Source organism: Sinocyclocheilus rhinocerous, unplaced genomic scaffold (genome assembly GCF_001515625.1).
Source record: "Sinocyclocheilus rhinocerous isolate Xijiao unplaced genomic scaffold, SAMN03320098_v1.1 scaffold968, whole genome shotgun sequence".
NCBI lineage: Eukaryota > Metazoa > Chordata > Actinopteri > Cypriniformes > Cyprinidae > Sinocyclocheilus > Sinocyclocheilus rhinocerous.
In genome coordinates this window covers 247,405-273,086 of record NW_015662082.1, presented here as the reverse complement: position 1 = coordinate 273,086, position 25,682 = coordinate 247,405, and the positions used below count along the sequence as shown (strand labels likewise).

The 25,682-nt window shown below is 38.4% G+C and overlaps 1 protein-coding gene across 1 annotated transcript in view; it reads left to right on the top strand.

The window, feature by feature from the left end:
- Positions 1 to 25,682, top strand: part of dapk1 (death-associated protein kinase 1) — a 66,945-nt gene that overhangs the window by 34,845 nt on the left and 6,418 nt on the right. Inside the window, exons 9-22 of the mRNA XM_016537311.1 lie at positions 314 to 359; positions 451 to 540; positions 1,018 to 1,110; positions 4,092 to 4,211; positions 5,128 to 5,226; positions 5,722 to 5,820; positions 6,795 to 6,893; positions 8,566 to 8,763; positions 8,977 to 9,174; positions 10,038 to 10,136; positions 18,435 to 18,512; positions 19,519 to 19,735; positions 21,404 to 21,589; positions 22,238 to 22,435. Of these exons, the coding sequence (XP_016392797.1) occupies positions 314 to 359; positions 451 to 540; positions 1,018 to 1,110; positions 4,092 to 4,211; positions 5,128 to 5,226; positions 5,722 to 5,820; positions 6,795 to 6,893; positions 8,566 to 8,763; positions 8,977 to 9,174; positions 10,038 to 10,136; positions 18,435 to 18,512; positions 19,519 to 19,735; positions 21,404 to 21,589; positions 22,238 to 22,435 (1,820 nt within the window). The remainder of the gene's footprint in view (positions 1 to 313; positions 360 to 450; positions 541 to 1,017; positions 1,111 to 4,091; positions 4,212 to 5,127; positions 5,227 to 5,721; positions 5,821 to 6,794; positions 6,894 to 8,565; positions 8,764 to 8,976; positions 9,175 to 10,037; positions 10,137 to 18,434; positions 18,513 to 19,518; positions 19,736 to 21,403; positions 21,590 to 22,237; positions 22,436 to 25,682) is intronic.

The following is a 25,682-nucleotide window of genomic DNA, read 5'->3' as shown; positions in this document are numbered from 1 at the left end:
GTAGGTATGTGGGGGCGTGTTAGAACGAGCCGTTTTAGGTAGGCGTGGTTGACTCTTAACTTTTATAAAGAATATCTCTTTGGATTTGAGACTTTAGTCTTTGCAACTTTACAGATCTTCTTTATGCACCAAGAGCTTGTAACACTCCAAAGAGAAAGGAAAACTTGAAATCGCATCGTATGACCCCTTTAAGTTAGATGATGGAAAGGATCGAGATGAACAGAGGTTCACAAACTGCCTGCCTTTCTTCCCTGCATACTGTATGCTAAAAAAATTTATTTCACAAGTGAAAATTATGTTTTCCTGTTTACAGAAAAAGAATGACAATCCTGGACAGTCTTCAACATCCCTGGATCAAGGTTTGTCCAACAGCCAATACATATAAAGTGGCTATCAAACACATTTTATTATCTTAACATTTGGTTAAATGTGTGAATGTCTTCTTTTAAGCCAAAGGACACGCAGCAGGCACTGAGTCGTAAGGAATCAGCAGTGAATATGGAGAAGTTTAAGAAGTTTGCTGCCAGAAGAAAGTGGAAGGTGCTTTTTTTTATTTGACTTCTGACTATGCTTTCTGTTTAAATGCTAGTTCAACTTTCAGAAAGCAAACATTATGTTCTGCTGTGGAAAAATATAACTATTTGACATAAAGCATGAGCAGTACTGCACCATCAGTAGTGCTTTCTGAGGAATCAGCATTATGTGCCACACCAAGTCACGCTATTTCCACACACACTGTTAAAAGCACACAAAACAAACCCTTGCAGCTATGAAACAATAAAGAAGCACGCACAAAGTTACAGTGCCCTCAAGCGCAGAATTAAGCTCATGTCATAAAAACAAATAATAGTCAGCGTGTAATTTGAAAAGTTTAAATATCATTTAATCTATTCAAAAAGTGTTTTAATCACTATGTGATGCTTTAGATAAAAAAGCCTGTTACAAATTCTGTAGAAGGTGTCACAAATATCATCTCTCCTTTAATATTGTTTGTTTATTTTTGTCTGTCTTCCTCAGCAATCGGTGCGTCTCATCTCTCTGTGTAACCGGCTCTCCCGCTCCTTCCTGTCTAGGAGCAACATGAGTGTTGCACGCAGTGATGACACACTGGTAAGAGTTCACAGTTCAGTCATCATTCAAGAAACTTAAGATTACCCTTATTAAAAAGCTTGTATTATGGATTTGCAGAGACAAGAGGTACCGTCAGTTTTTATTCCAAAACACTTGTTTTATTTAAAAAAGAAATAATAATACATAAAAAGGCAGCAGGAACTGGCAAAAAGAACAACAAAACACCTAGAAGACATGTGATGAGCCTGGCAACAGCAGAGGAACCGCCGTATCCCTGAGCTCTGCTGTGGTCTGTATTTATGGGATGAGCAGCTCTAATGAGCTCCGTCAGCTTCCCACACACCTGAGAATAGAGGCAGATACACACATGCAAATCAACTCCACACAAAATATACTTGGATATAATTAAATGCTTGCAGTTATGTCCTATCTGAAGCCTGTAATTGGTTTCTACAGGTTTTATTGCATGATTGCTAATTGCAGTGAAAGTTAATATTGAAGCTTGCCGTGAAGTCAGATGACTAATATAAGCGCATTCACTGACACTCATACAGCCATGTGGGGTTTTGCATGATCTTTATACTGTCCAGATATTTGCTTAGTGATGTGTGATAAGCCTGAAGAGTGGTGTTATTGCCTTTGTGCTACATAAATTGTTATCTAAACTTTACAGCTTACTATCTCTCGCTCTCTTCCCCAGCTTCATACACATCACACATTACCATGAAGTAAATGTTTTTACCTCATGCACTTCATTTTCAACTGATCTTATAACCTTAATATGTGTAACAGATATTACATGCATTATGGTAATATTGTAACCTTAAGAAATATTTCACCTAGTGAACTTAAATATGTGAAAATATGGGGTTTCTGTGAGAACAGGAAATGGGTTTGTTTCATACAGGAATGGTGTCAGCAACAATAATCAAGATGTGACATCCTTTATCATTCTAATAATCCATCAAAACACTACCATTAAAAAAAAAAATTTTGGAAGAAATTAATATTTTTATTCAGCAACAATGCATTAAATTGATCAAAAGTGACAGTAAAGACTTTTATAATGTTACAAAAGATTTATTTTTCAAATAAATGCTGTTCTGTTAGAACTGTATTCATTAAAGAATCATTTTTAACATTGATAATAATAAATGTTTCTTGATCATGTGACACTGAAGACTGGAGTAATGGCTGTTGAAAATTCAGCTCTGCCAATCAAAGGAATAAATTACACTTTATTCAGAGAGAATAATATTTCACAATATTGCTGCTTTGCATTAGTCTTACAAAAACATTTTAAAAAATCTTACTGACCCCAAACTTTTGAATGGCAGTGAAGTGTGTGGTGCCAGTTTTTATTTAAAATTGAGAAAATACTTTGGAATTTATTTTAAATTTCATTTTAAATGAATATGGCTGTCAGTACCATATTATATATTGTAAAGTGCATGGTATAATAATCTGATACCATCACTGCACCATGGTCCTGTCACTGTATTTTTTTTTTTTCAGGGACAGAACAAATTTACACCCAAATCACCTAAAGGTCACAGAAAATGACACAAAATCACATAGAATAGCGTCACTCTCTTTAGAAGCCTCTGGCTGTTTGTAGAGTGTCTTCAAGTGTGCATTCTGTGTCATTGGATACACTTGTCTAGTATGAGACGTGTATGTGGGTCTATGTGGGTGTTATTCCAGTACACTACTTCATTAAACACAAGCACACATACTCTATTTTTCTCTTTCTGTTCCTCACGGCCAGTCCCGCTTCACTCTAGCCGTTTATTTGAGTGTTTTGTCCCTCACATCAGAACTGTCAGATGCTGTTAGGAGGTGGTTGGGTCACATAGCACACAAAGCAGCGGTCGAGCGGTGAAGAGAAAGCACTGTCTCTGCTCCGCCCCTAGTCTGCATTATTCAATAGGATTAGGACTTCACGCTGTGTATTTGCTGATAAGACCAACTGTAGTACTACTGAGCGTAAAAGGATTTGCTCAGTGTGACTGTCAAAGGAGGCTTGCTGTTGTTTTTCTTCTAAAGCTTATTGTATAATAGCCTAAATACCGTCATGTTGGCAGATTTTCGTCTGATTTTTATCACAGTTGAGCTTGTCAATTATTTTTATTCATAAAAAAATCAGAGCTGTGCAGTAGACATCTTGGAACTGTGTAGCACACATGGGTAATATATGATCCTGTGACCCTTATGACTGGTTTTGTGGTCCAGGGTCACATTTAGGTTTAATTCTTATTTGTGACATGTCCTGATCTATGGAAGTATATTAATGTCAAAAATCTTCACTAAACCTGTCCACTAAGAAGCCCAAATCTATACAAAAATGAATCATTTAATTCATTTATTGATTCATTTGACTTCAAAACTAAAATCTGAAAACCGTTCAAAATTTAAGGGTCGGTAAGGTGTTTTCGAAATAAGTTTCTTAAGCTTACCAAGGCAGCATTTATTTGATTAAAAATAGATTAAAAATGGTAATATTTTTATATATTACTACAATTTAAACGGTTTTCAATTAATAAAATTGTAACTGTTTTCAAGAATTTAAATTTAAACTGTTTTCAATTAATACAATTTTATTTATCGATGGCAAATCTGAATTTTCAGCAGCCTCAGATAATCATTTTCTTATTATTTTCAGCTTCATAAACTTTTCTTATTATCAATGTTGAAAACAGTTTAAATGCTTAATATTTTTGTTGAAACGTTGATACAGCTGATGTCAGAATTCTTTGAATAGAACGTTGAATAAAACAGCATTTATTTGAAATAGAAATCTTTTGTAAGGATATAAAAGTCTTTGCTGTCACTTTAGATGTATTTTAATGCATTCTTGCTGAATAAATGGATATAAATAAATAAATAAAATCGTACTGACCCCAAACTTTTGAATGGTAGTAGTGTATCATATTGACATGTGTAATGCATGCTTGTAGTATGTGTTTTGGTCTGTTATCATAAAGGTATGGTTTATATTCAGTAATTTTGTTTTTTGACAGGATGAGGAGGACTCATTTGTCATGAAGGCTATTATCCATGCAATCAACGATGACAATGTTCCAGGTCTGAAACACCTGCTTGGATCCCTGACCAGCTATGATATTAATCAACCTAACAAGGTGAGAGAGACAAAGCTCGACTTACAGAGGAGATAGTTGACAGTCATGCTCACGGTCTCTGCTTGACTTGGTCTCTGTCCAAGTGATCAGTAGCCAACCTGAGCTCGATTGAGCTGATAAGTGTATCAGTGTCACTGTACGCCCATGCCTTCTGAGTTTACATTGCCGTTTTCAGCAGTGACACTCAGATGTGCACCGAGTGACTGAGAAACAGTTACTGCACCATATCTCAACCCATTTGTGTGAGTCACCGTCACAATGAGAATTTTGAATAAAATGAAAGAGACTTGGGGGTTAATTGCCATTATTATGATATTTTAAGTGTAAATCTGAAGACATTGTATTGAGGTTTATGCTAAAATTGTCTAAGTTAACAAACATACTGGTTAAGTCTTTTTCAGTGTGTGTGTGTGTGTTGGAATGTTGTGTGTATGGCACGTGTGTGACACAGGAAAAGTGTTTGTTTAGAAGGAGGGAATGAGACCGAGGTTCATGTAACTGTACTCTGCTCACTGATGTGAAGAGACAAGTGTGCTTTTAATTGTATTGCTCAGAGCTGTCCAGCGCTATCTGTGTTTATGTATGCACAGTGAGAACTATTCCAATGACTCTCATGCATTTATTAATTCAGAGGAGTTTATCACCATTCTTGAGAAACAATTCCAGTCTTGTGCCCGCAATAATTTTTTACCAACCACCATGATTGCTCTTCGCCAATTCGAACTGCTGTGCGAACAATGAAAAATGAATCAGTCTAATTTGAATTGGCGTTTTCACACTGACTCTAAATTATAGGCTTAATTAAAGCTACTTTTGAATGCTGCGAGGAGCTATTAGTGCCTTGTTATATTCAGTAAAGTGATTCCTGTTTGTGTGTGTTTCTGTTTGTTTGTTTGTGCGTGTGTACATACTTCAGCACGGAACCCCTCCGCTCCTGATTGCTGCGGGCTGTGGAAATGTCCAGATCATTGATGTGCTAATGAAAAAAGGAGCGGAGATTCAAGCCTTTGATAAGGTGTTGTACTCCATTTTCTCAGATAATGAATGTACAAGAAATTTAAAAAAATTTACACTACCATTCAAAAGTCTGGGGTTAGTATGATTTTTTTTATGCCATATGGTCACCACGACTGCATTTATTTGATCAGTATACAATAAAAACAGTAATATTGAAAAAAAATTATTTTTTATACATATTTCAAAATGTAATGTATTCCTGTTATTACAAAGCTGAATTCAGCAGCAGTTGCTGCATCATTCTAATGTGCTGCTCACTTTTGTTCAATATAATGTGCCTTAAATGAATAAAAGTATTCATTTCATTAAAAAAAAAATTGTACCAAGCCAAACTTATGAACGGTAGTAGATCACATCAGATAAAATGCCCCAAAGAGACTGAAGACATGCTTTACCAGTAGTTTTAACATAGTTTAAATTGTAAATATGAACATGACACCAAAATGGCTGAAAATATGTACAACTCCACACAACATGCCATTATTTTCCTCAGACTGGAGCCAATGCTATCTACTATGCCGCCCGACATGGTCATGTGGGGACCTTGAGATTCTTGCATGAAAAGAAGTGCCCTCTGGACATCCAAGATAAGGTGCCTCTCTCTCTCTCTCTCGCTCTCTCTCTCTCTCAATTTTTCAATTCAATTTTCAATTTAAGAGTGCTTTATTGGCATGACAAAAATTATACATTTGTATTGCCAAAGCAATTGCAGCTGGACTGCTTACAAATATGCACATATGTATTAACAGAAAGAAAAAAAATAATAGTAATAATAATAATATATAAAAAGCATTAAGCCACACTCTCACACACACTCTCACACACACACTCTCACACACACTCACCCTCACACTCACACAAACAAACACACACTCACTCACTCACACTCACACACACACACACACACACTCAACAATCACAACCCCAGGGAGAGGACAGATTCCATTTTTCAAATTTTTCCCATCCGTCACCTTTTCTCCAGAAAACCTTTCCTCCTGTTTTCACACGCCTCTCTACTTCCCATTGGTAATTTGCAGTTGCTATGGTTACTCGCTGGCCTGAGGGTTGCCGTTGTATGAAATGTTTGTTGACTGCCTCACTAGTCAGTGAAGAGTGCTCAGTCAAGCGAATTTGCAGGGTAAAGTGTTGTTGAGTTTGTTGGGAGTGCCATACAGAATCACACTTTGAGTGTCCGCAGCTTCATTAAGGGTGTAAATTGAGATCTTAAAACGTCCATCTCAGCCTGAACTGTTTCTAGGAGTAGCACTGTGCTCAAGTTCAGCGCAAAGCTGATTTGGGAATGGTTTTGGCAGTTCTCAGCACACAAGGATATCTCCCTTCAACTAGCCACGTTCTGTTTACGCAGCCTTTCCGGTTGCTGTAACCCTACTTTGGCAGCAGGGAAATCCTTTAATGAAGTTCTTAACTGTTTCTTACAGTCTAGTTCAGCAGTGTTGATTGTTTCCCTGATGTTCGCATACACATGGTCATTGCATTTTTTGTTTAGCTCATCAAAGTGTAATCACATTAATAACATGCCTGCTCATCACTGACATTCTGTTCTAGTCTGGAGAAACGGCTCTGCATGTGGCAGCTCGCTATGGTAACGTGGATGTAGTCCAGTACCTTTGCAGCATCCATGCCAAACCTGACCTAGTGGACCGGGTATGTATCATACACACACACACACACACACACACACACACTGATTTACACCACACTCAACAGTCCAAGCCATTGTAGACGAATATGACACTTAGCGTTGTGGATGTAGCATCACACAAAAGCAAAAGTTCAGTTACCATTGTATAAATGGAATAGTAACAGTTATTTAAAGGGTAGTTACAGAGATAAACAGAGTAGTGTTGGATTGTTCATGTGATCTCAGTTTTTTCATCAGTCATGAGATGTCTGCCCCCATGAGGCAACCTGCGCCATGTAAATAAAGCCACTTTTAATAACTTCTGATATGACTGAAGTCATGTGAGTCCACATGATTTTAAAAGTACTGTTTTATGTACTTTTTTAATGATGAAGAAATTGAGTGTATATTTTAAGTATTGCTTCATTATTACACGATTCATAACTATTTTGAAGTAGTTCTCAATATACGCTACAGTTCAAAAATACAATAAGATTATTTTAGCAAGGATACATTAAAAGTGTGGCAGTAAAGACATTTAAAGTGATACACTTTGAAGAGTACTACTCTTTTAAACTTTCTATTCATCAAAAATGTATCACCATTACTGTAAAAATATGAAGCAACACAACAGTTTTCAACATTGATAATAAGAAATGTTTCTTGAGCAACAAATCAGCATATTAGAATGATTTCTGAAGGATCATGTGACACTGAAGACTGCAGTAATGACTGCTATCACAGATATAAAGAGACATGTTAAACTGTAATAATATTTCACTATTACTATTTACTGTATTTTTGATCAAATAAATGCAGCCTTGGTGAGCATAAGAGATGTTTTTCAAAAAAATTTAAAAATCTCACCAACCTCAAATTTTTGAATGGTAGTGTATTTATATTAGTAAAGTTCAACTCGAAAGAAGAAAATGTTCTTTTATAAAAGAAAATGCTTCATATCGGTTGTCTTTGATGACAGTGGGAAATGTAAATGTAATAAGTGGTTTCGCAAGTGCTGACGTGACATGAGTGCTGAAATCTAATCATGTCCGTGCCTCACTTTATTTGTTCAGCACTATGAGCTCACAGCAGTAACGTTCATAAGCAGATAGTCTCCTGTGCTTTTAGAAATATTGCTTACTGAGGCGTCCCATCGACTAACAGGCAAATGAGTCCTAGTTGATAGATTTCAGGAAGGAGTCACTATTAAAAACATGCTGTAACTTAAATTAATGAGCCTGAAGCACCACTTCAGAGAAATGCAATAAAGAAAATCATTTTAGGATTATGTGAGTGAGTTAAATTATTAGACCAACGATAAATATTGTACACAACCAAAATATTATTTAATAGTATTACAGATTCATTTTATAGTGGTTGCTTTTGCCATCATCACAATATTAGGTTACCATCCTACTCTTGCATTTATTATTATATCCTGCTCTGTTAAAAGAAAACCAATATTCACACGTAATGCCAGGAGGCAGACACAGCCACGTATTGTATGTTTATAATTGTTACATTCATTGGAGGTGTCAGGGTCGCAGGCTAATTAAGAACAATTTGTCACGTGAAACGGCCTTGACACAGACTAATGTTGTTTTGTTAGCTCCATGTGTTCAAGGTTATTCATGAGCTCTTGGTCTGAATGCCAAAGCTTGTTTGTTTGAATGCTTGGTTTTCATGCCTCCACAGGAGCAGGAGACACCTCTCCACTGCGCAGCCTGGCACGGTTACTCCGCGGTGGCCAGAGCCCTGTGCGAGGCTGGCTGTGATGTCAACGCCCGGAACCGTGAGGGCGAGAGCCCGTTACTCACCGCTTCCGCCCGCGGCTTCAAGGACATCGTGGAGTGTCTGCTGGAGCATGGGGCGGACATGGACTCTGCTGATAAGGTGAGCACAGACACTTAGAAAATATTAACCATTAACAACTGCTGTGGTTGAGTGTTTTATGTCATTTTTTAAAATATGAAAACACTTTCTACTGTCTCCTTTCATGCATGTTGTTTTTTTTAAAGATATTTTTGTTGTGAACATTGACAGCTTGCCATTCAAAATAAGTATTGATTACCCTTATCATGGTGTGTTTGCATGTATATATTTCAGGACGGTCACATCGCTCTGCATCTGGCAGTGAGGAGATGTCAAACTGAAGTGGTGAAGTGTCTGCTCAGCCATCACTGCTATGTGGACCACCAGGATCGCCACGGCAACACACCCCTTCACATCGCCTGCAAGGACGGCAACTTGCCTGTGGTCATGCAGCTCTGTGCTGCTAAAGCCAATATGGATATTCCTAACAAAGTGAGTTTCAAACCAGGATGGATGTAAACCTGCTGTATAATATGCTTTTTTTTGACTCCTAAATGTGTGTTTTCATCCAGTGTTATTTATGTATTATTTTTTTTTATTTTTTTATATTTTGTATCAGATTCATTTTTATTTTAGTTAAATTTGTAGTAATTGTGTCATTATGCTTTTGTCATGCTTTTATTAGTATTTTAAAATATTGCTTTTTAGGTTATATTTATGTTTATTTATATTTCAGTTTTAATTTTAGCTATTTCCAGTCAATGATTTTAATGCTTCAACTTAAACTGATTTCAGTTAGTTGCCAAGGCAACATTTGTTATTTTAGTTTATAATTTTTTTATCTAACATTTTATTTTATTCCAATTAACAAAAATGTTATTAATAGTAGTATGTGTTTAGTTAACCGTAATAACCCTGATCTTATCCTATAGACCAGTTTTTACCTTTGCCTTATTCAAGTATTAATGATTGCGCTTTTTCTTGTCAGTCTTGAGTCATCATCCACTCCTTTTTCATTTCTTAAAGTCCCCTCAACTGACCCCATTTACTTGGTTGCAATTTTCTTGAAATCTTTACGTGCCAGTTATACATGGTTGTTACTTCTGTGTGAAATTTTTGAATGGCACTTCCATTACAGCTGGAAGATGATTTGTGTTCCTTTCTAACAGAGGGCTTTTCAGGTCAAGAGGAACGGAATTATATTAATATGAAATTGAATCATCATTTTGCACTGTTACACTTGAACAGTTTTCTGACAAAAGCATTTTTTCACTTTTGTTTTCTAGTTACCATTTGTGATGAATCATTCTCAGAAGGCGAGTGTTTATAGATGTTTGCTTTTTATTTATCTGTAGTTTGGGAGAACACCTCTTCACCTGACAGCTAGTAACGGTGGTCTGGAGGTGGTGCGTCATCTCTGTGTTACAGGAGCCAACACTGAAGCCATCACTAATGTAAGTGAAAGATCATCAGGGTTTTGATGTGAATAAATAACATATGATTTGTAACAGTATTATATATGTATTTATAAAAAAATATATACATGTATATACAGTACCATTCAAAACGGGGTCAGTGAGATTTTTTTTGGGAAAAAAACAATAGTTTTATTCAGCAAAGATACTTTAAATTGATCAGAAGTGACTGTAAAGACATTTATAATGTTACAAAGATTTCTATTTCAAATAAGTGCTGCTCTTTTGAACTTTCTATTCATTAAAGAATCCTGAAAAAATAGTATATTTTTCCACAAAACCATTAAGCAGCTGTTTTTAACATGGATAATTAAAAGAAATGTTTCTTGAGCAGCAAATCAGCATATTAGAATGATTTCTGAAGGATTATCTGACACTAAAGACTGTCTGAAATAATGTTTTTCACAATATTACTGTTTTTGCTGTATTTTGGGTATTTTGCTGTATTATGTAGCCATGAACTTCTTTCGAAAAATTGTACTGACCCCAAACTTTTGAATGAAATAAAACATGCTGCTAGGTCACTATATAAATATTTTTATATATTAGAATATACATATTTATATTAGATATTAGATTAGATTCTATATTATCATATAGAATAGTGATATGCTCTCAAAAGCTTTTTGTTGATTAGTTTGGCTGCTGTCTTTTTATGTTAGATATTGAAATGTAACTAATGAGCCAGTGTCCTGTTCTCTTAGCACATCAATCAAATTGCAGTCTCTTTATCTCTTTAAATAAGTGTTCATTTATCATTCACGACAGCCTAGATTACCATTCTGTCCTTAATCCTTCATCTTTCAGTCAGCTGTGTCTTGCCTCATATATTGCCTCGCCTCATATATTGACTCTTCCATAGAATGTGTGTTGGTTCCTGTAGGTTTGGGTGTTGTTATATGATTGTGTGGGTGTCCCTCCTTTGGATGACCGATTTCTAATCTGACTCATTCTGAGTTTTAATGTGTTTGTCAGGATATATCTGTCTGATATTTGTGCACTTTTTTTGTCTGTAATATAAGGATGTGCCTTCTCCATTAAGTTACCAGCCTAGTGTATTAAAAGGCTCTTTCCAGAATGAAGCTCATTAATGAAAATGTGCCAGTGGAGAATCATTGTTTCACTTTCAGCACCAGTGAAGGACAACATGCCCAACCAACTAATGAACCCCCAACTCATCCTAAACAATGTATGTTTTCAATCAATAAACCCCACATCCCTCCCCTCGGCTGGCCCACATGCCCCTCGCTCACACCCCTTGCCTCAACACCATCTCAAAGCTCTCCTCCTCAGTGTTAATATTGTATAGTGGCTGATGCACAATGCATGTTACAGCACACGGGAATTTTGTGAATCCATAATTCATTGCCAGAGGCATATGGGTTGGCGGCTTAAGAAAGAAAAAATAATGGCTTCCACATATAGGATACCATTGATTAATGTGGCCTTCACACTTTATATTTTGCTCTTTTTCTCACTGTTTTGTCAGGCTATAAACCACCATTTAAATGTTTGAGGTTGGTAAGATTTATTTAACTACATCACCACATTAGTTAACTACACTACATGAGCTAACGATGAAAAATATTATTATTATGAGCTAACATGAACTAACAATGCTGTATTTTATTAACAGACATTTACAGAGATTAATAAATACTGTAACAAATGTATTGCTTATTGTTTGTTAATGTTAATGTTAGCTAATGCATTAACTAAAGTTAAGTAATGGGACCTTATTGTAAAATGCTGCCTTTTTTTTTAGATAGGTCTCTCATGCTGACCAAGACCGCATTTATTTGGTCAAAAATACAGTAAAAGCAGCAATATTGTGAAATATTATTCAAATTGAAAATAACTTTTTTATTATTGAAAATAAGTTTTTAATATATTTTAAAATGTAATTTATTCCTGTGATGGCCAGGCTGAATTTTCTATTTTATATGCTGATTTGTTGCTCAAAAAACATTTATTATTATTATCAATGTTGAAAACAGTTGTGCTGCTTAATATTTTTGTGGAAATGGTCAGACATTTTTTTAAAGATTCTTTGATGAATAGAACGTTCAAAAGAACAGCATTTTGTGATAGAAATATTTTGTACAATTATAAATGTCTTTACTGTCCCCTTTAATCAAATTAATGTATTCTTACTGAATAAAAGTATTAATTTATGTAAAAAAATATATCCTACTAACCTAGACTTCTAAATGGTAGTGTATGTAGGAATCCAACTTATGATTTTCACCTCTTTTATGATAAAATGGGCAAAAAAAATAACATAAATTTTCACTGACTGAGAGACAAAAGCCATATCTAGGGACTAAAATATTAGAGACTTGGGAGTGGCCTCTTTTGACTTGGGCCAGTGACCAATCACATTTGGCACTCTCTAGAACACCTTAGCAACACCCTAGCAACCACCCAGAACACTTTAGCAACTCTGTACTGTAGCAACGTGCTAAAACCCATGCACAACACTCAAGCATCATGATTCATACTCCCAGAAAAAATCTACTATGTCTATTATGCCATCTCTTTCAGACAGCTATCATATATTTTTCGTCTCCCTTTCCAATATGATAATGACAAGCCGTAGTCTCAATGTGTCAAACAAACACTAGATTTGGTTCCCTCATGTCAGGACGCTTCATTCAGCCTTGAGATTTTTAGGCATCTTTAATCTTTGGGGAGACAACCAGAAATCAATAAAATGAATTCAAGCACATCCTCATGGGGACACGTGGTATGAGCTGGAGACGAGCAGGCAGACACAAAAAGAGTCTGTGAAAAAGAAAATGGGCTGCTTTGTACAGAAGAATTTGCAGTCATATCTCATAAAGTCTAATTGGCAGGAAAGCTTTGTGTCCAATCAATCCACGTTAGATAAGAGTAATTACAGTGCAGCAAAGCTCTCTCATTACTATCCTTTTTATTGGTGCTTTAACACCTCTGCTGCTTTCACCACATCCTCTTTCGCTCTAGTCTGCGTGGGGCTGTGCGGGGGCTCTCTTTCAGAGGGAGGCTGGTTAATTTGTCCCCATCGGTTTGAGGAGGAACACAGCTGTTTCACGTTGTGTGTTTTGCTTGTGCTTGTGGCCCCAGGTGTTAGGTGTGGGTTTGTGTTGCTGTGTGTGAGATTGTGTGTGTGTATTCTGAGGTGTTAAATCATTAATGGTTTTGGTCGAGGGCTGTGACTGTGGTGGGTTTTGGGTAAACAGATTTTTTTTGGGTAACCAAGACTGCCTGAGGTTTATGTACAGAGTTTCAAGGTTTTCCTGATGCTGTCTTTGAGTTTGTATGTTTTTACAGCATTTTTGCATATGGCTTTTCTGTGAAATATACTTCCTTCAAGCTGGCCCTCTCTGATAGTTATTCCCCTTCACAGCTGGTGTCTCCTATTGCTGATTTCACAATCACACATGTGCTGCCGTCACAGCCTCCTGGGACGTTCCTATGTGCGTCATTTTGGTTGTAATGAAATGAACACAGATTTGTATTCCTTTTTTTTTTCACTTCCAGTCAAAGACAGAAAACTTTTATAGTGATTGTGAAACAAGACAGCAAAGGAGGTGCATTAGTTGTGTAATTGATGCGTTCATTATGTATTTGATCATACCAGTGCTGCCACATAAAATGATAGGAAATGTAGATTGGTTAACTGGCTTAAATGAGTACCACTTTCCAGGGGAGTTGCTAGATATAAATGACATCTGGGGTTAAACACATTAGTGCCATATAATGGAAGCAAACCTTCCAGGCTTCCAATTAATTAGGATTTTTAATTTGATGACTAATACTGAGGTCTGAATAATATATATACACTGCTGTTCAAAGGTTAGTGGCCAGTAAGGATTTTTATTTATTTATTTATTTGTTTATTGAAAGAAATTAATATTAATTATTCAGAAAGGACACATTAAATTGATAAAAAATTACAGTAAAGACTGTAACTGATGTTGTAAAAAAAAAAGAACTTTGTATTCATCAAAGAATCTTGAAAAAAAAATCTAACTTTGTTTCCACAAAACAAACAAACAAAAACATTGATAATAAGAAATGGTTTGAGCACCAGCATATTAGAATTTCTTAAGGATCATTTGACATTGTAAGAACGCAAAGGGTCTTAAAATACATCAGTCCAGAACCAAATGTGGAAGAGGGGAGAAACAGATGCAACGCACAGTGGAGCCACTTGGTGAGATGCAGGAGGACTCCAGTCAGGAAGCACCCCACAGTACAGGAGACCTCTCAGCAGCTGTTCCACCCCAAAGCCACAGGAGGCATTCTCCTAACACCACCCCAGGCACTGAACCTGTGAGAGAGAAAGTGAAATGGCCCCCATCGAATGACAACATAGGATGGGACCAACTAGACCGGGACCTTGACAGAGTTCTAGAGGCCACATTAGCAGGCACAGTCAAGAGGAAAATTGACAGCATGACAACAATTGTCTACAATATGGCCAGGGAACGCTTTGGCACAGAGGAGAGGAAGGGCAGCAGCGGAAAATCTGGAAAACGACCCAACAGAAGAGAGAGAGAGATCTCACATCTGAGAAGGGAAATCAAGACCCTCAACAAGCAGTTCAAAAGAGCAAGTACTGAAGAAAAGGAGGGCATAAGAGACCTGACCAGTGGACTTCGAGGGCAACTGTGCAGACTGAGAAGGGCGGAAAGGTCTCTGACACTGAGGAAGGAGAAGGAGGCCAAGAGAGCTCAGTTCATAAAGAACCCATACAGGTTCACAAAAACTATTGGGCAAAGCTAGATCCGGGAAACTGACCAGCCCCAAGGAGGTTGTGGAGGAGTTCCTCAAAGAGAGCCACAGTGATACTCTCAGGGGCCAGGCTCTAAGCGCACATCCAAAGGTCGGCAGAACTGAAATTCCTGTGGAAGAGCTTGACACCAGTGAACCAACATGGAGGGAAGTCCAAGACAGTGTACAGAAAGCCCGATCAGCATCTGCCCCAGGACCAAGTGGTATACCTTATAAAGTATATAAGAGATGCCCAATGCTACTCGTGCAGTCTGTGGAAACTGTTGCGTAGAGTTTGGACAAAAGGCATTATCCCATTGTCCTGGAAAAGAGCAGAGGGCTGTTTTGTACCAAAAGAAAAAGACTTCTCTGAGATTAGTCAGTTCCGAACTATATCTCTTCAGAGCATCGAAGGCTTCTTCTCTGTTCTGGCCAAAAGGATGACTACCTATAGGGTTAAGAACAAGTATGTTGATACATCAATCCAGAAAGGTGGCATCCCAGGCATCTCTGGGTGTTTGGAACACATGGGAGTCCTCAACCAGCTGATCCGGGAGGCCAAGGTGAGCAAAGGCAATCTAACAGTTGTATGGCTTGACTTGGCCAGCGCTTATGGATCAATCCCCCACGACCTCATCAAAGCAGCTATGAAACACTACCATATCCCCCTCCACATCAGGGGAATGATCACCAGCTACTTTGGAGGGTTCAAGTTACGGTTTTAGACCGCCCATTTTACAACTCAGTGGCAAGCCCGCGAAAAGGGAATTGTAACCGGCCTTGACGATGTGGCGACATGGGCAAGAATGAAGTTCAAGCCAAGGAAGTCAAGAAGCATGGTGATCAGAAATGGGAAAGTGACCAGCAAGTTCCAACTCCAACTTCCGGGGGAGATTATACCTTCAATTGAGGAAAACCCAAAAAATGCCTAGGGAAGTGGTACGAAGCCTCTCTCACTGACATAAGCAACGTATCCAGGACAGAGAAGCAGGCAGATGAATGGTTGAGAAAGATAGCAAGATCAGGCTTACCAGGAAAGTTCAAGGCCTGGCTGTTTCAGCATGGTCTGCTACCAAGACTCATGTGGCTACTGACAATTTATGAAGTGCCTATGACATCTGTGGAAGGAGTCGAGAGGCGAGTGAATAAACACCTCCACAGGTGGCTCGGAATCCCACCAAGCTTCACGTCAGTAGGGCTATACATTAGGTCTGGACAGTTACAGCTACCCCTTTCGTCAGTGGTCGAAGAGTTTAAGGTGGCAAAGTGCAGGGCTGTGATGATGTACAGAGACTCCAGCGATGAAAAGGTCAGAGATGCAGGCATCACCACAAGATCAGGATGCAAGTGGGCAGCTGACACATCAGTGGCGCAAGCTGAGAGCATGCTGAAGTTGAAGGACATCATCGGGAACCCATGCATGGGGAGACAAGGACTCCGGACCAACCACTTCCAACAATGGGGGAAAGCAGACCCAAGGCAGAGGAGAGATATGATCCAAGCTGAGGTCTGACACCTGGAGGAAGAAAGTCAAAGGCTGTGGAACTTGGATCACAAGGAGCCTGGACTAAGTGGGACCTGCCAAAGAGAAAAATCACGTGTCCTGAGCTTTGGAGACTAGAGCCCTTTCGCATCTCTTTCCTGCTCCGATCAGTGTATGACACTCTTCCAACACCAACAAACCTGCACGGGTGGGGAATGAGGGAGGACTCACTGTGCAGTTTATGTGGAGGGAGGAGCACATTGGCGCACATACTGGCGGTGTGCAAGACTGCACTTAGCCAGGGGAGATATAGATGGCGCCATGACAAGGTCCTCTGTGCACTGGCCGATATATTGGAGCAAGAGAGACGGAAAAAGCGCCAGACCTATGTGAGACCAGCCTCATATATCGAGTTCATCAGGGAGGGGGAGAAGCCACCCTCCTCCCCATGCTTCACGTCAGTAGGGCTATACATTAGGTCTGGACAGTTACAGCTACCCCTATCATCAGTGGTTGAAGAGTTTAAGGTGGCAAAGTACAGGGCTGTGATGATGTACAAATGGTCTGAGGAGGTGAAGAGGATTATCCTGATTGAACTAACGGTACTGTGGGAAGACGGTTGTGAAGAGGCCTCGGAGAGGAAGACTACCAAGTACCAGGACCTAGTCCAACAATGCAGGGACAAAGGGTGGCAGACTTGGCTATTTCCAGTTGAGGTTGGTTGCAGGGGTTTCCCGGCGCAGTCTGTGTGGAAGATGTTAACAGCCCTGGGAATAGCAGGAAGGGAGAGGAAGATAGCTACCCGCAGGATGGGGGAGGCAGCGGAAAGGGCCTCTTGTTGGCTCTGGAGTAAGCGGGAGGAGTTGAGCTGGAAGCCAGGAGAAGATGGGCAGTGACTGGCCATCACTGCCGACCCGCCATCTGGAGGACGTTGTGGTTTAGGGTCGAAACATCCGAGGAAAGTTGGACGCCACCTTACGACATCTTCCCCTGGCTGAAAGCTACAGTCACAAGACAGTGACTGACGGTGTAAGCATACAGATGTATCTAATAGTAGTGACACTGAAGACTGGCTGCTGAACTTCAGCTTTGTCATCACAGGTATAAATGACACTTTAAAATGTTTAAATTGTAATGTTTGGAAAAAACACCAAGTGAAGTTGCAGTTTTTGGGTCAGTGGATATGTACTAAGAGACAGGCCATATTTTATTCTATGGTGTAATTGACTTCACCTGAACAGTATAGTGCTAAATGGGCTTCTAGCAGCTGAAGAGACATTTCCATGGGCGGACAGACAGATGGCAGCAGAAGTGAGAGGGGGTGGGTGAACAGTTAAAGTTGGCTGTTCAGGAAAATATTACCTACTATATCACAACTCTTTTTCAATAAGGGCCACAGTCAGGTGGAGCAAAAAAACATGCAATCCCATGAAACTGTTGCAAATGAGTGAATGACTGTGTGCCAGGACGCCACACTTGTTCTGACTTACTATTTTATAGACTGATAATTACTTTTTTTTTTTTTGTGGTGTCTTTTATATGCACTCATTTCGTATAAACAATCATCTGAATTGTCTTGAAGGCAGCATTACACCTGTCATTCATTTCAGCCATAATCATCATTGTACCCGCTGTTGTAATGTACTGTGAGTCACACTGTTAGGTGATATTCACCCTGTTCTTTCTTTCTCACTTTTCCTTGTTAGCTTATCACTTTCTCTTTTACACCCCTATGCTGGGTGATATTCACCCTGTTCTTTCTTTCTCACTTTTCCTTGTTAGCTTATCACTTTCTCTTTTACACCCCTACGCTGCAAACTCTCTCTCTCTCTCTCTCTCTATATATATATATATATATATATATCAGAGCTTTATTAGTGCGGGGGTCTGGTAAGAGTGAGCAGATGAAAGGCTAACAGACTTTTATTTATTTAGCTTTACTCATTCATCTGTGTCACTGGACGCTGATGGGCCCCGCATTGCCTGTAATGTTCTAAAAGCTGCAGTTTATCCATCTCTGTCATTGTCTCTTGCAGGATGGAAAGACAGCGGAGGATCTCGCGATTGCACAGCAGCAGGAGCATGTAGCAGTGCTGCTGGCCAAGCTGAAAAAGGTGTGAGTCTTTGTTTATTATTCATCTCACTGAGACTCAAGTGACATTCATTTGCATCACATGAATGCTTTAAGGTTTATGAGATCCTTGTTGTATTTTATATGACACCTGCAAGAGATGTCAGTTTTACTCAACAATGACTCTCATCCCTCTGAAATGTATGCTGATTTGATAGTTTGAAAATAAATGTTTGGCTTTCAGAACCTTTTTTTACCCATTGATCTGCTATTGGTGATACTGGGTAAACCCCCATTGGTTCAAAATCCAACTGTAGATGTTTGTCAAATGTTGTGAAATCCATATGGAAAAATTAATGGGAAAAATACTTTTGGAACCAAGGCCGCTGAAAAAGTGTACAGGCAGTGTTGCACTGTATAGTGTCATGTTCCTACTATGATTTGTTGGAAATATACTATGGTAGTCTTTAAAGTACCTTGGAATGGCATGTAAATATGATGGTACAATAATATGGAAGTCAATCATTGCAGTGGTATTTATCATAACTGAAGCTTGCAGCCTCTCCTAATTAATCCCACTATAATCACCTTTATTTTGTAGTCCTTTATTTTGGCGAAAACATTTTCAAGGTGACTAAAAATAAATGTTTTTCCATATGCTAAGATATTTCAGACACATTTAATTTGGCCTTTAGTCTACATCAGTTTCTTTTGAATCTTGGTCTTTTTAATGCTTCAGTCACTCGGATTTGATCAAATGTTCAGATGGTTTATTTATTAACCACAGGCTTGACTGTAGATTTTGAAAGTCTTTTAATTTGACGGTCACATACATGATTTAATATATGGCATTCAGCGTCTTGCTGTTTGCTTCAAACAGTGGAAAATGCTCATTTGGAGGACTAGCTATTACGAGCCTATAAATTACACTCATTAGGATGCACTGAACATTCAAAGTCACATTACCATTATGTCGTTGGTCCATATGTCATATTGTAATGCCATTGGGATGTGTTAATGTATATGCCCTTTTGTAACTGGTCTTACAGGACAACCATAAGAGCATTTACATCCAGCAGCTGCGGCCTACACAGACCCTCCAACCTCGCATCAAACTCAAGCTGTTTGGCCACTCGGGAGCAGGGAAGAGCACTCTGGTGGAGTCTTTGAAGTGTGGCATCTTGCGGAGTTTCTTCAGGAGGAGGAGGACCAGGTTGACCAACCCTGTCCGGCACCCAGCCTCACCTGTCACCTCCAAACCAGCAGGTAGGGTGATGTGTTTTCCTTCATCTACAGAAAAGTTGAAAATTAAAGGAATTGTTCATCCAAGATGTAGATATATTTATTTCTTCATCAGAACATATTTGGAGAAATTTAGCATTACATCACTTGCTCACCAATAGATCCTCTGCAGTGAATGGGTGCCGTCAGAATGAGTCCAAACTGCTGATAAAAATATCAGTAGTCCACAACATGACTCCAGTCCATCAATTACCATCTTGTGAAGTAAAAAGCAGCATGTTTGTAAGAAACAAATCCATCAAGGATTTTACCTTTAAATTGAAATTGTTGGCCAAAATACCAGCCCATAATCCATAATGCTTCCTCCAGTGAAAATCCATCCCCTGTTGTCCTCTCACATCAAAATCAACCAACATATTTGTTAAGGACTGTTTTGGATTGTTTTCACTAGTAAACAGTGCTTGATCTGTGCATATTTCTCTCCTGATTCAAACGAGACAACTTTTTCATTGGAGAAAGCAGTGGTTTTAAGTTCAAAAAGTCTTGATGGATTTGTTTATTACAAACACACAGCTTTTCGCTTCGTTAGACATTAATTGATGGACTGGTGTCATGTGGATTGTGGATTACTTGTGATGTTTTTATCAGCTGTTTGGATTTTCTTTCTGACGGCACCCATTCACTGCAGAGGATCCATTGGTGAGCAAGTGATGTGAGGCTAAATTTCTCCAGATCTGTTCCAATGAATAAAGTAACTCTTCTGCCTCTTGGATGGCTCGAGGGTGAGGACATTTTCAGCAAATTTCATTTTTGGGTGAACTATTCCTTTAAGCTTGGAAACTTGGAATATAGAGCTTTTTGTGGGCCAACTTTGTTCACTTTCCTCACTCATTCCCGGATTAACACACACGTCATATAGCGCTATCCTTGGAAGGCGCAATCACATCAATGTAATGCGTTACACACAAAGCTAACGTTTTTCTCACAAATACTGCCACAGCCAAATTGAGGAAGTCGTCTCTGGTTTTCTGTGAGAAAAGTTTTTAGAAAGAACCAAAGTTCAGTGGAAAGCGTTGATTGTGCGAGACATATGCAGCACAGCGTGACTAACACTTTTGCAAGTTATAAAAAAGAGTTTGAGTCATCTGACTCTCTCGTGTTATTTCTAACTAAAATGGCTCTTAGCACTTCTGTGTTTTTTGGGGGAATTTAGTTTTTTCCTGCTGAACTATTTTAATTATACGTGGTGATAGTGGCTCATCTCTTGTGGAGTTTTTTTTCAACATGCAATCTTTGTCCATTGCCAGCCCATTTCTTTAACCATCGGCAACAGTTCTGGGTTTAAAATTTTTTTTTTTTTTAAACCTTGTGTATGTTTTATTATTAATATTATTAGCATTAGTATTATTATTTCAGAAAAAGGGAACCTTTACATAATATTTATTTTTCTGTCAACACTGGGAAAGCTGGAATCAGGCCTTTAGCAAACAGCTCCCCCATGTGGTGGGTTTCCACATTTCATGAAATGATTTTGAATAGCTCAAACCCTCAAATAATATATATTATTTATCCTTTAGTTACAAATATATCCTTATTGTATTTATTGTTATCAATTATAAAAAGTCATATAAAATTCCATCTAATTTACAGTCTTTCTTTTTGCTTCCTTATTTGTGTGTTGTGTGCCTGTAGTGTCTGCCAGCATCTCTAACCTGTACCCAGGCTGTGAGAATGTAAGTGTGCGCAGCCGCAGTATGATGTTTGAGCCCAGTTTGACTAAAGGAGTGCTGGAGGTCTTTAGTCCTGTTCATAACGCTCTCTCCACGGCTGACGACACCGCCACCAAAGCCATCGACATCCAGAATGCCTATGTCAATGGTAAAACTATGTCATTTATAATAGATTTTTTAGCACCTCTCAAAAAATATCTAGGGGTAGTTACTACATTATCTTATTGTATATTATCAACTGTATATGCCTTTTAAAAGTTGGGGGCAGAAAGATTTTTTAAATAAGTCTCACCAAAGCTCACCAAGGTTGCATTTATTTGATTAAAAAATACAGTAAAATGAGTAATATTGTGATATATTAATACCATTTGTTTTCTATTTTAATATATTTTCAAATGTAATTTATTCTTGTGATGGCAAAGCTGAATTTTCACCAGCCATTACGTGTTCAGTGAGTGCCACATGATTCTTCAGAAATCATTTTAATATTCTTTTTTATGCTCAAGAAACATTTCTTATTATTATCAATGTTGAAAACAGTTGTGCTGCTTAATATTTCTGTGGAAACTGTGACACTTTTTTGATGTGTAGAAAAATCAAAAGGACAGAATTTATTTGAAAAATAAATCTTTTTTTAACATTATAAATGTTTTACTGTCACTTTTCATCTGTTTGTGTCCTTGCTGAGCAATAAAAGCATTTCTTCTTAAAAGTCTTTTCTTACACCAAGCTTTTGAATAATATTTTTTGTATTTTTTATTTTATTTAATGCATTGTATTATGTAATCATTTTCAGGTGTTGGAGACTTCATTATATGGGAGTTCTCTGGTAATCCCGTCTACTACTGCTCATATGATTACTTTGCTGCGAATGACACCACAGCCATTCATCTGGTCTTATTCAGCCTGGAGGAGCCTTACGAGACTCAACTGAACCAGGTCACATTCTGGCTCAACTGCCTGAAGGCTCTCATGCTGCCAGAGGACAACATCGGTATGTGCTTGTGTGTGTCTCCTGAGACTACAGTTGTTACGGGGCTGACGAGACATGAGACGTGCGGATCCAAATGCAAGGCTTTATTCATCGACATGGTAGAGACAGGCAAGGGTCAGATAAAGGCAACGGGTATATAGAGGGCAAGGCACAAGAATAATCCTAGGGCTAGCGTGGGTCTACGATCGGCGAACAGAATTAACAGGGTGAGACTAGAGGGGTAAATCCAAGTACAATGCAAAGGTCCAGGCAGGGGCAAACAGTATCTGAATAGGGCAAGACGAGAGGAGGAATCCGAGGTACACAGGCAAAGATCAGGATACAAGAAAACAGACAAGGCAAGACTAAGGTAAGGCTATGAAAACTAACGGGCTCCGTAGAGTAGCTATCCGTCATTTCTGACCGATATAATAATGCTTTCTCCAGTGGAAAAAGTCCATCCCCTGTTGTCCTCTCACATCAAAATCCACCAACATATTTGGACTGTTTTCACTTGTAAATAATGCTTGAGCTATGCATATTTCTCTCCTGAATCAACCAAGATGACTTGTTCATTGGAGAAAGCAATGGTTTTTAAGTTAAAAACTGTTTTAAGTTAAAAATGTGTTGATGGATTTGTTTATGACAATCATGCAGCTTTTGACTTCAAGATGTTAATTGATGGATGGGAGTCGTGTGGATTATTGTGATGTTTTTATCAACTGTTTGGACTCTCATTCTGACGGCACCCATTCACTGCAGAGGATCCATTGGTGAGCAAGTGATGTAATTCAAAATTTCTCCAAATCTGTTGCGGTGAAGAAACAAATCTTGGATGGCCTGAGGGTGAGGACATTTTCATTTTGGGTGATCTATTCCTTTAAGCTTAGAAACTTGGAGTATTGAGCTTTTTCTGGTCCAACTTTGTTCACTTTCCTCACTCATTCCCGGATTAACACACACGTCATATAGCGCTATCCTTGGAAGGCGCAATCACATCAATGTAATGCGTTACACACAAAGCTAACGTTTTTCTCACAAATACTGCCACAGCCAAATTGAGGAAGTCGTCTCTGGTTTTCTGTGAGAAAAGTTTTTAGAAAGAACCAAAGTTCAGTGGAAAGCGTTGATTGTGCGAGACATATGCAGCACAGTGTGACTAACACGTTTGCAAGTTATAAAAAAGAGTTTGAGTCATCTGACTCTCATGTTATTTCTCCAACTAAAATGGCTGTTAGCACTTCTGTGGTTTTTTCAGGAATTTTGTTTTTCCCAGCTGAGCTATTTTAATTATGTATATATGGGGTGATACTGGCTCATCTCTTGTGGAGTTTTTTAACGTACAATCTTTGTCCATTACCAGTCCATATCTTTATCCACAAGGATACATGTAATCTCAAAATATATATCAGAAAAAGGGAACCTTTACTAAATATTTATTTTTCTGTCAACACTGGAAAAGCTGGAATCAGGCCTTTAGGAAAGAGCTCCCCCATGTGGTGGGTTTCCACATTTCATGAAATGATTTTGAATAGCTCAAACCCTCAAATAATATATATTATTTATCCTTTAGTTACAAATATATCCTTATTGTATTTATTGTTATCAATTATAAAAAGTCATATAAAATTCCATCTAATTTACAGTCTTTCTTTTTGCTTCCTTATTTGTGTGTTGTGTGCCTGTAGTGTCTGCCAGCATCTCTAACCTGTACCCAGGCTGTGAGAATGTAAGTGTGCGCAGCCGCAGTATGATGTTTGAGCCCAGTTTGACTAAAGAGGTCTTTAGGGTCTTTAGTCCTGTTCATAACGCTCTCTCCACGGCTGACGACACCGCCACCAAAGCCATGAATGCCTATAACGCCAATGTCAATGGTAAAACTATGTCATTTATAATAGATTTTTTAGCACCTCTCAAAAAATATCTAGGGGTAGTTACTACATTATCTTATTGTATATTATCAACTGTATATGCCTTTTAAAAGTTGGGGGCAGAAAGATTTTTTAAATAAGTCTCACCAAAGCTCACCAAGGTTGCATTTATTTGATTAAAAAATACAGTAAAATGAGTAATATTGTGATATATTAATACCATTTGTTTTCTATTTTAATATATTTTCAAATGTAATTTATTCTTGTGATGGCAAAGCTGAATTTTCACCAGCCATTACTCCAGTGTTCAGTGCCACATGATTCTTCAGAAATCATTTTAATATTCTTTTTTATGCTCAAGAAACATTTCTTATTATTATCAATGTTGAAAACAGTTGTGCTGCTTAATATTTCTGTGGAAACTGTGACACTTTTTTGATGTGTAGAAAAATCAAAAGGACAGAATTTATTTGAAAAATAAATCTTTTTTTAACATTATAAATGTTTTACTGTCACTTTTCATCTGTTTGTGTCCTTGCTGAGCAATAAAAGCATTTCTTCTTAAAAGTCTTTTCTTACACCAAGCTTTTGAATAATATTTTTTGTATTTTTTATTTTATTTAATGCATTGTATTATGTAATCATTTTCAGGTGTTGGAGACTTCATTATATGGGAGTTCTCTGGTAATCCCGTCTACTACTGCTCATATGATTACTTTGCTGCGAATGACACCACAGCCATTCATCTGGTCTTATTCAGCCTGGAGGAGCCTTACGAGACTCAACTGAACCAGGTCACATTCTGGCTCAACTGCCTGAAGGCTCTCATGCTGCCAGAGGACAACATCGGTATGTGCTTGTGTGTGTCTCCTGAGACTACAGTTGTTACGGGGCTGACGAGACATGAGACGTGCGGATCCAAATGCAAGGCTTTATTCATCGACATGGTAGAGACAGGCAAGGGTCAGATAAAGGCAACGGGTATATAGAGGGCAAGGCACAAGAATAATCCTAGGGCTAGCGTGGGTCTACGATCGGCGAACAGAATTAACAGGGTGAGACTAGAGGGGTAAATCCAAGTACAATGCAAAGGTCCAGGCAGATCAACTGTGAGTTGACTTGACTCATGACGATCAACTGTGACTTGACTTGACTCATGGCGATCAACTGTGACTTGACTTGACTCATGACGATCAACTGTGATTTGACTTGACTTATGACGATCAGTTGTGACTTGACTTGCCTCATGAAGATCTGCTGTGAAGTTGACTTGACTCAGGGTAATCAACTGTGACTTGACTTGATTCATGACGATCAACTGTGACTTGACTTGATTCATGACGATCAACTGTGACTTGACTCGACTCATGACGATCAACTGTGACTTGACTTGACTC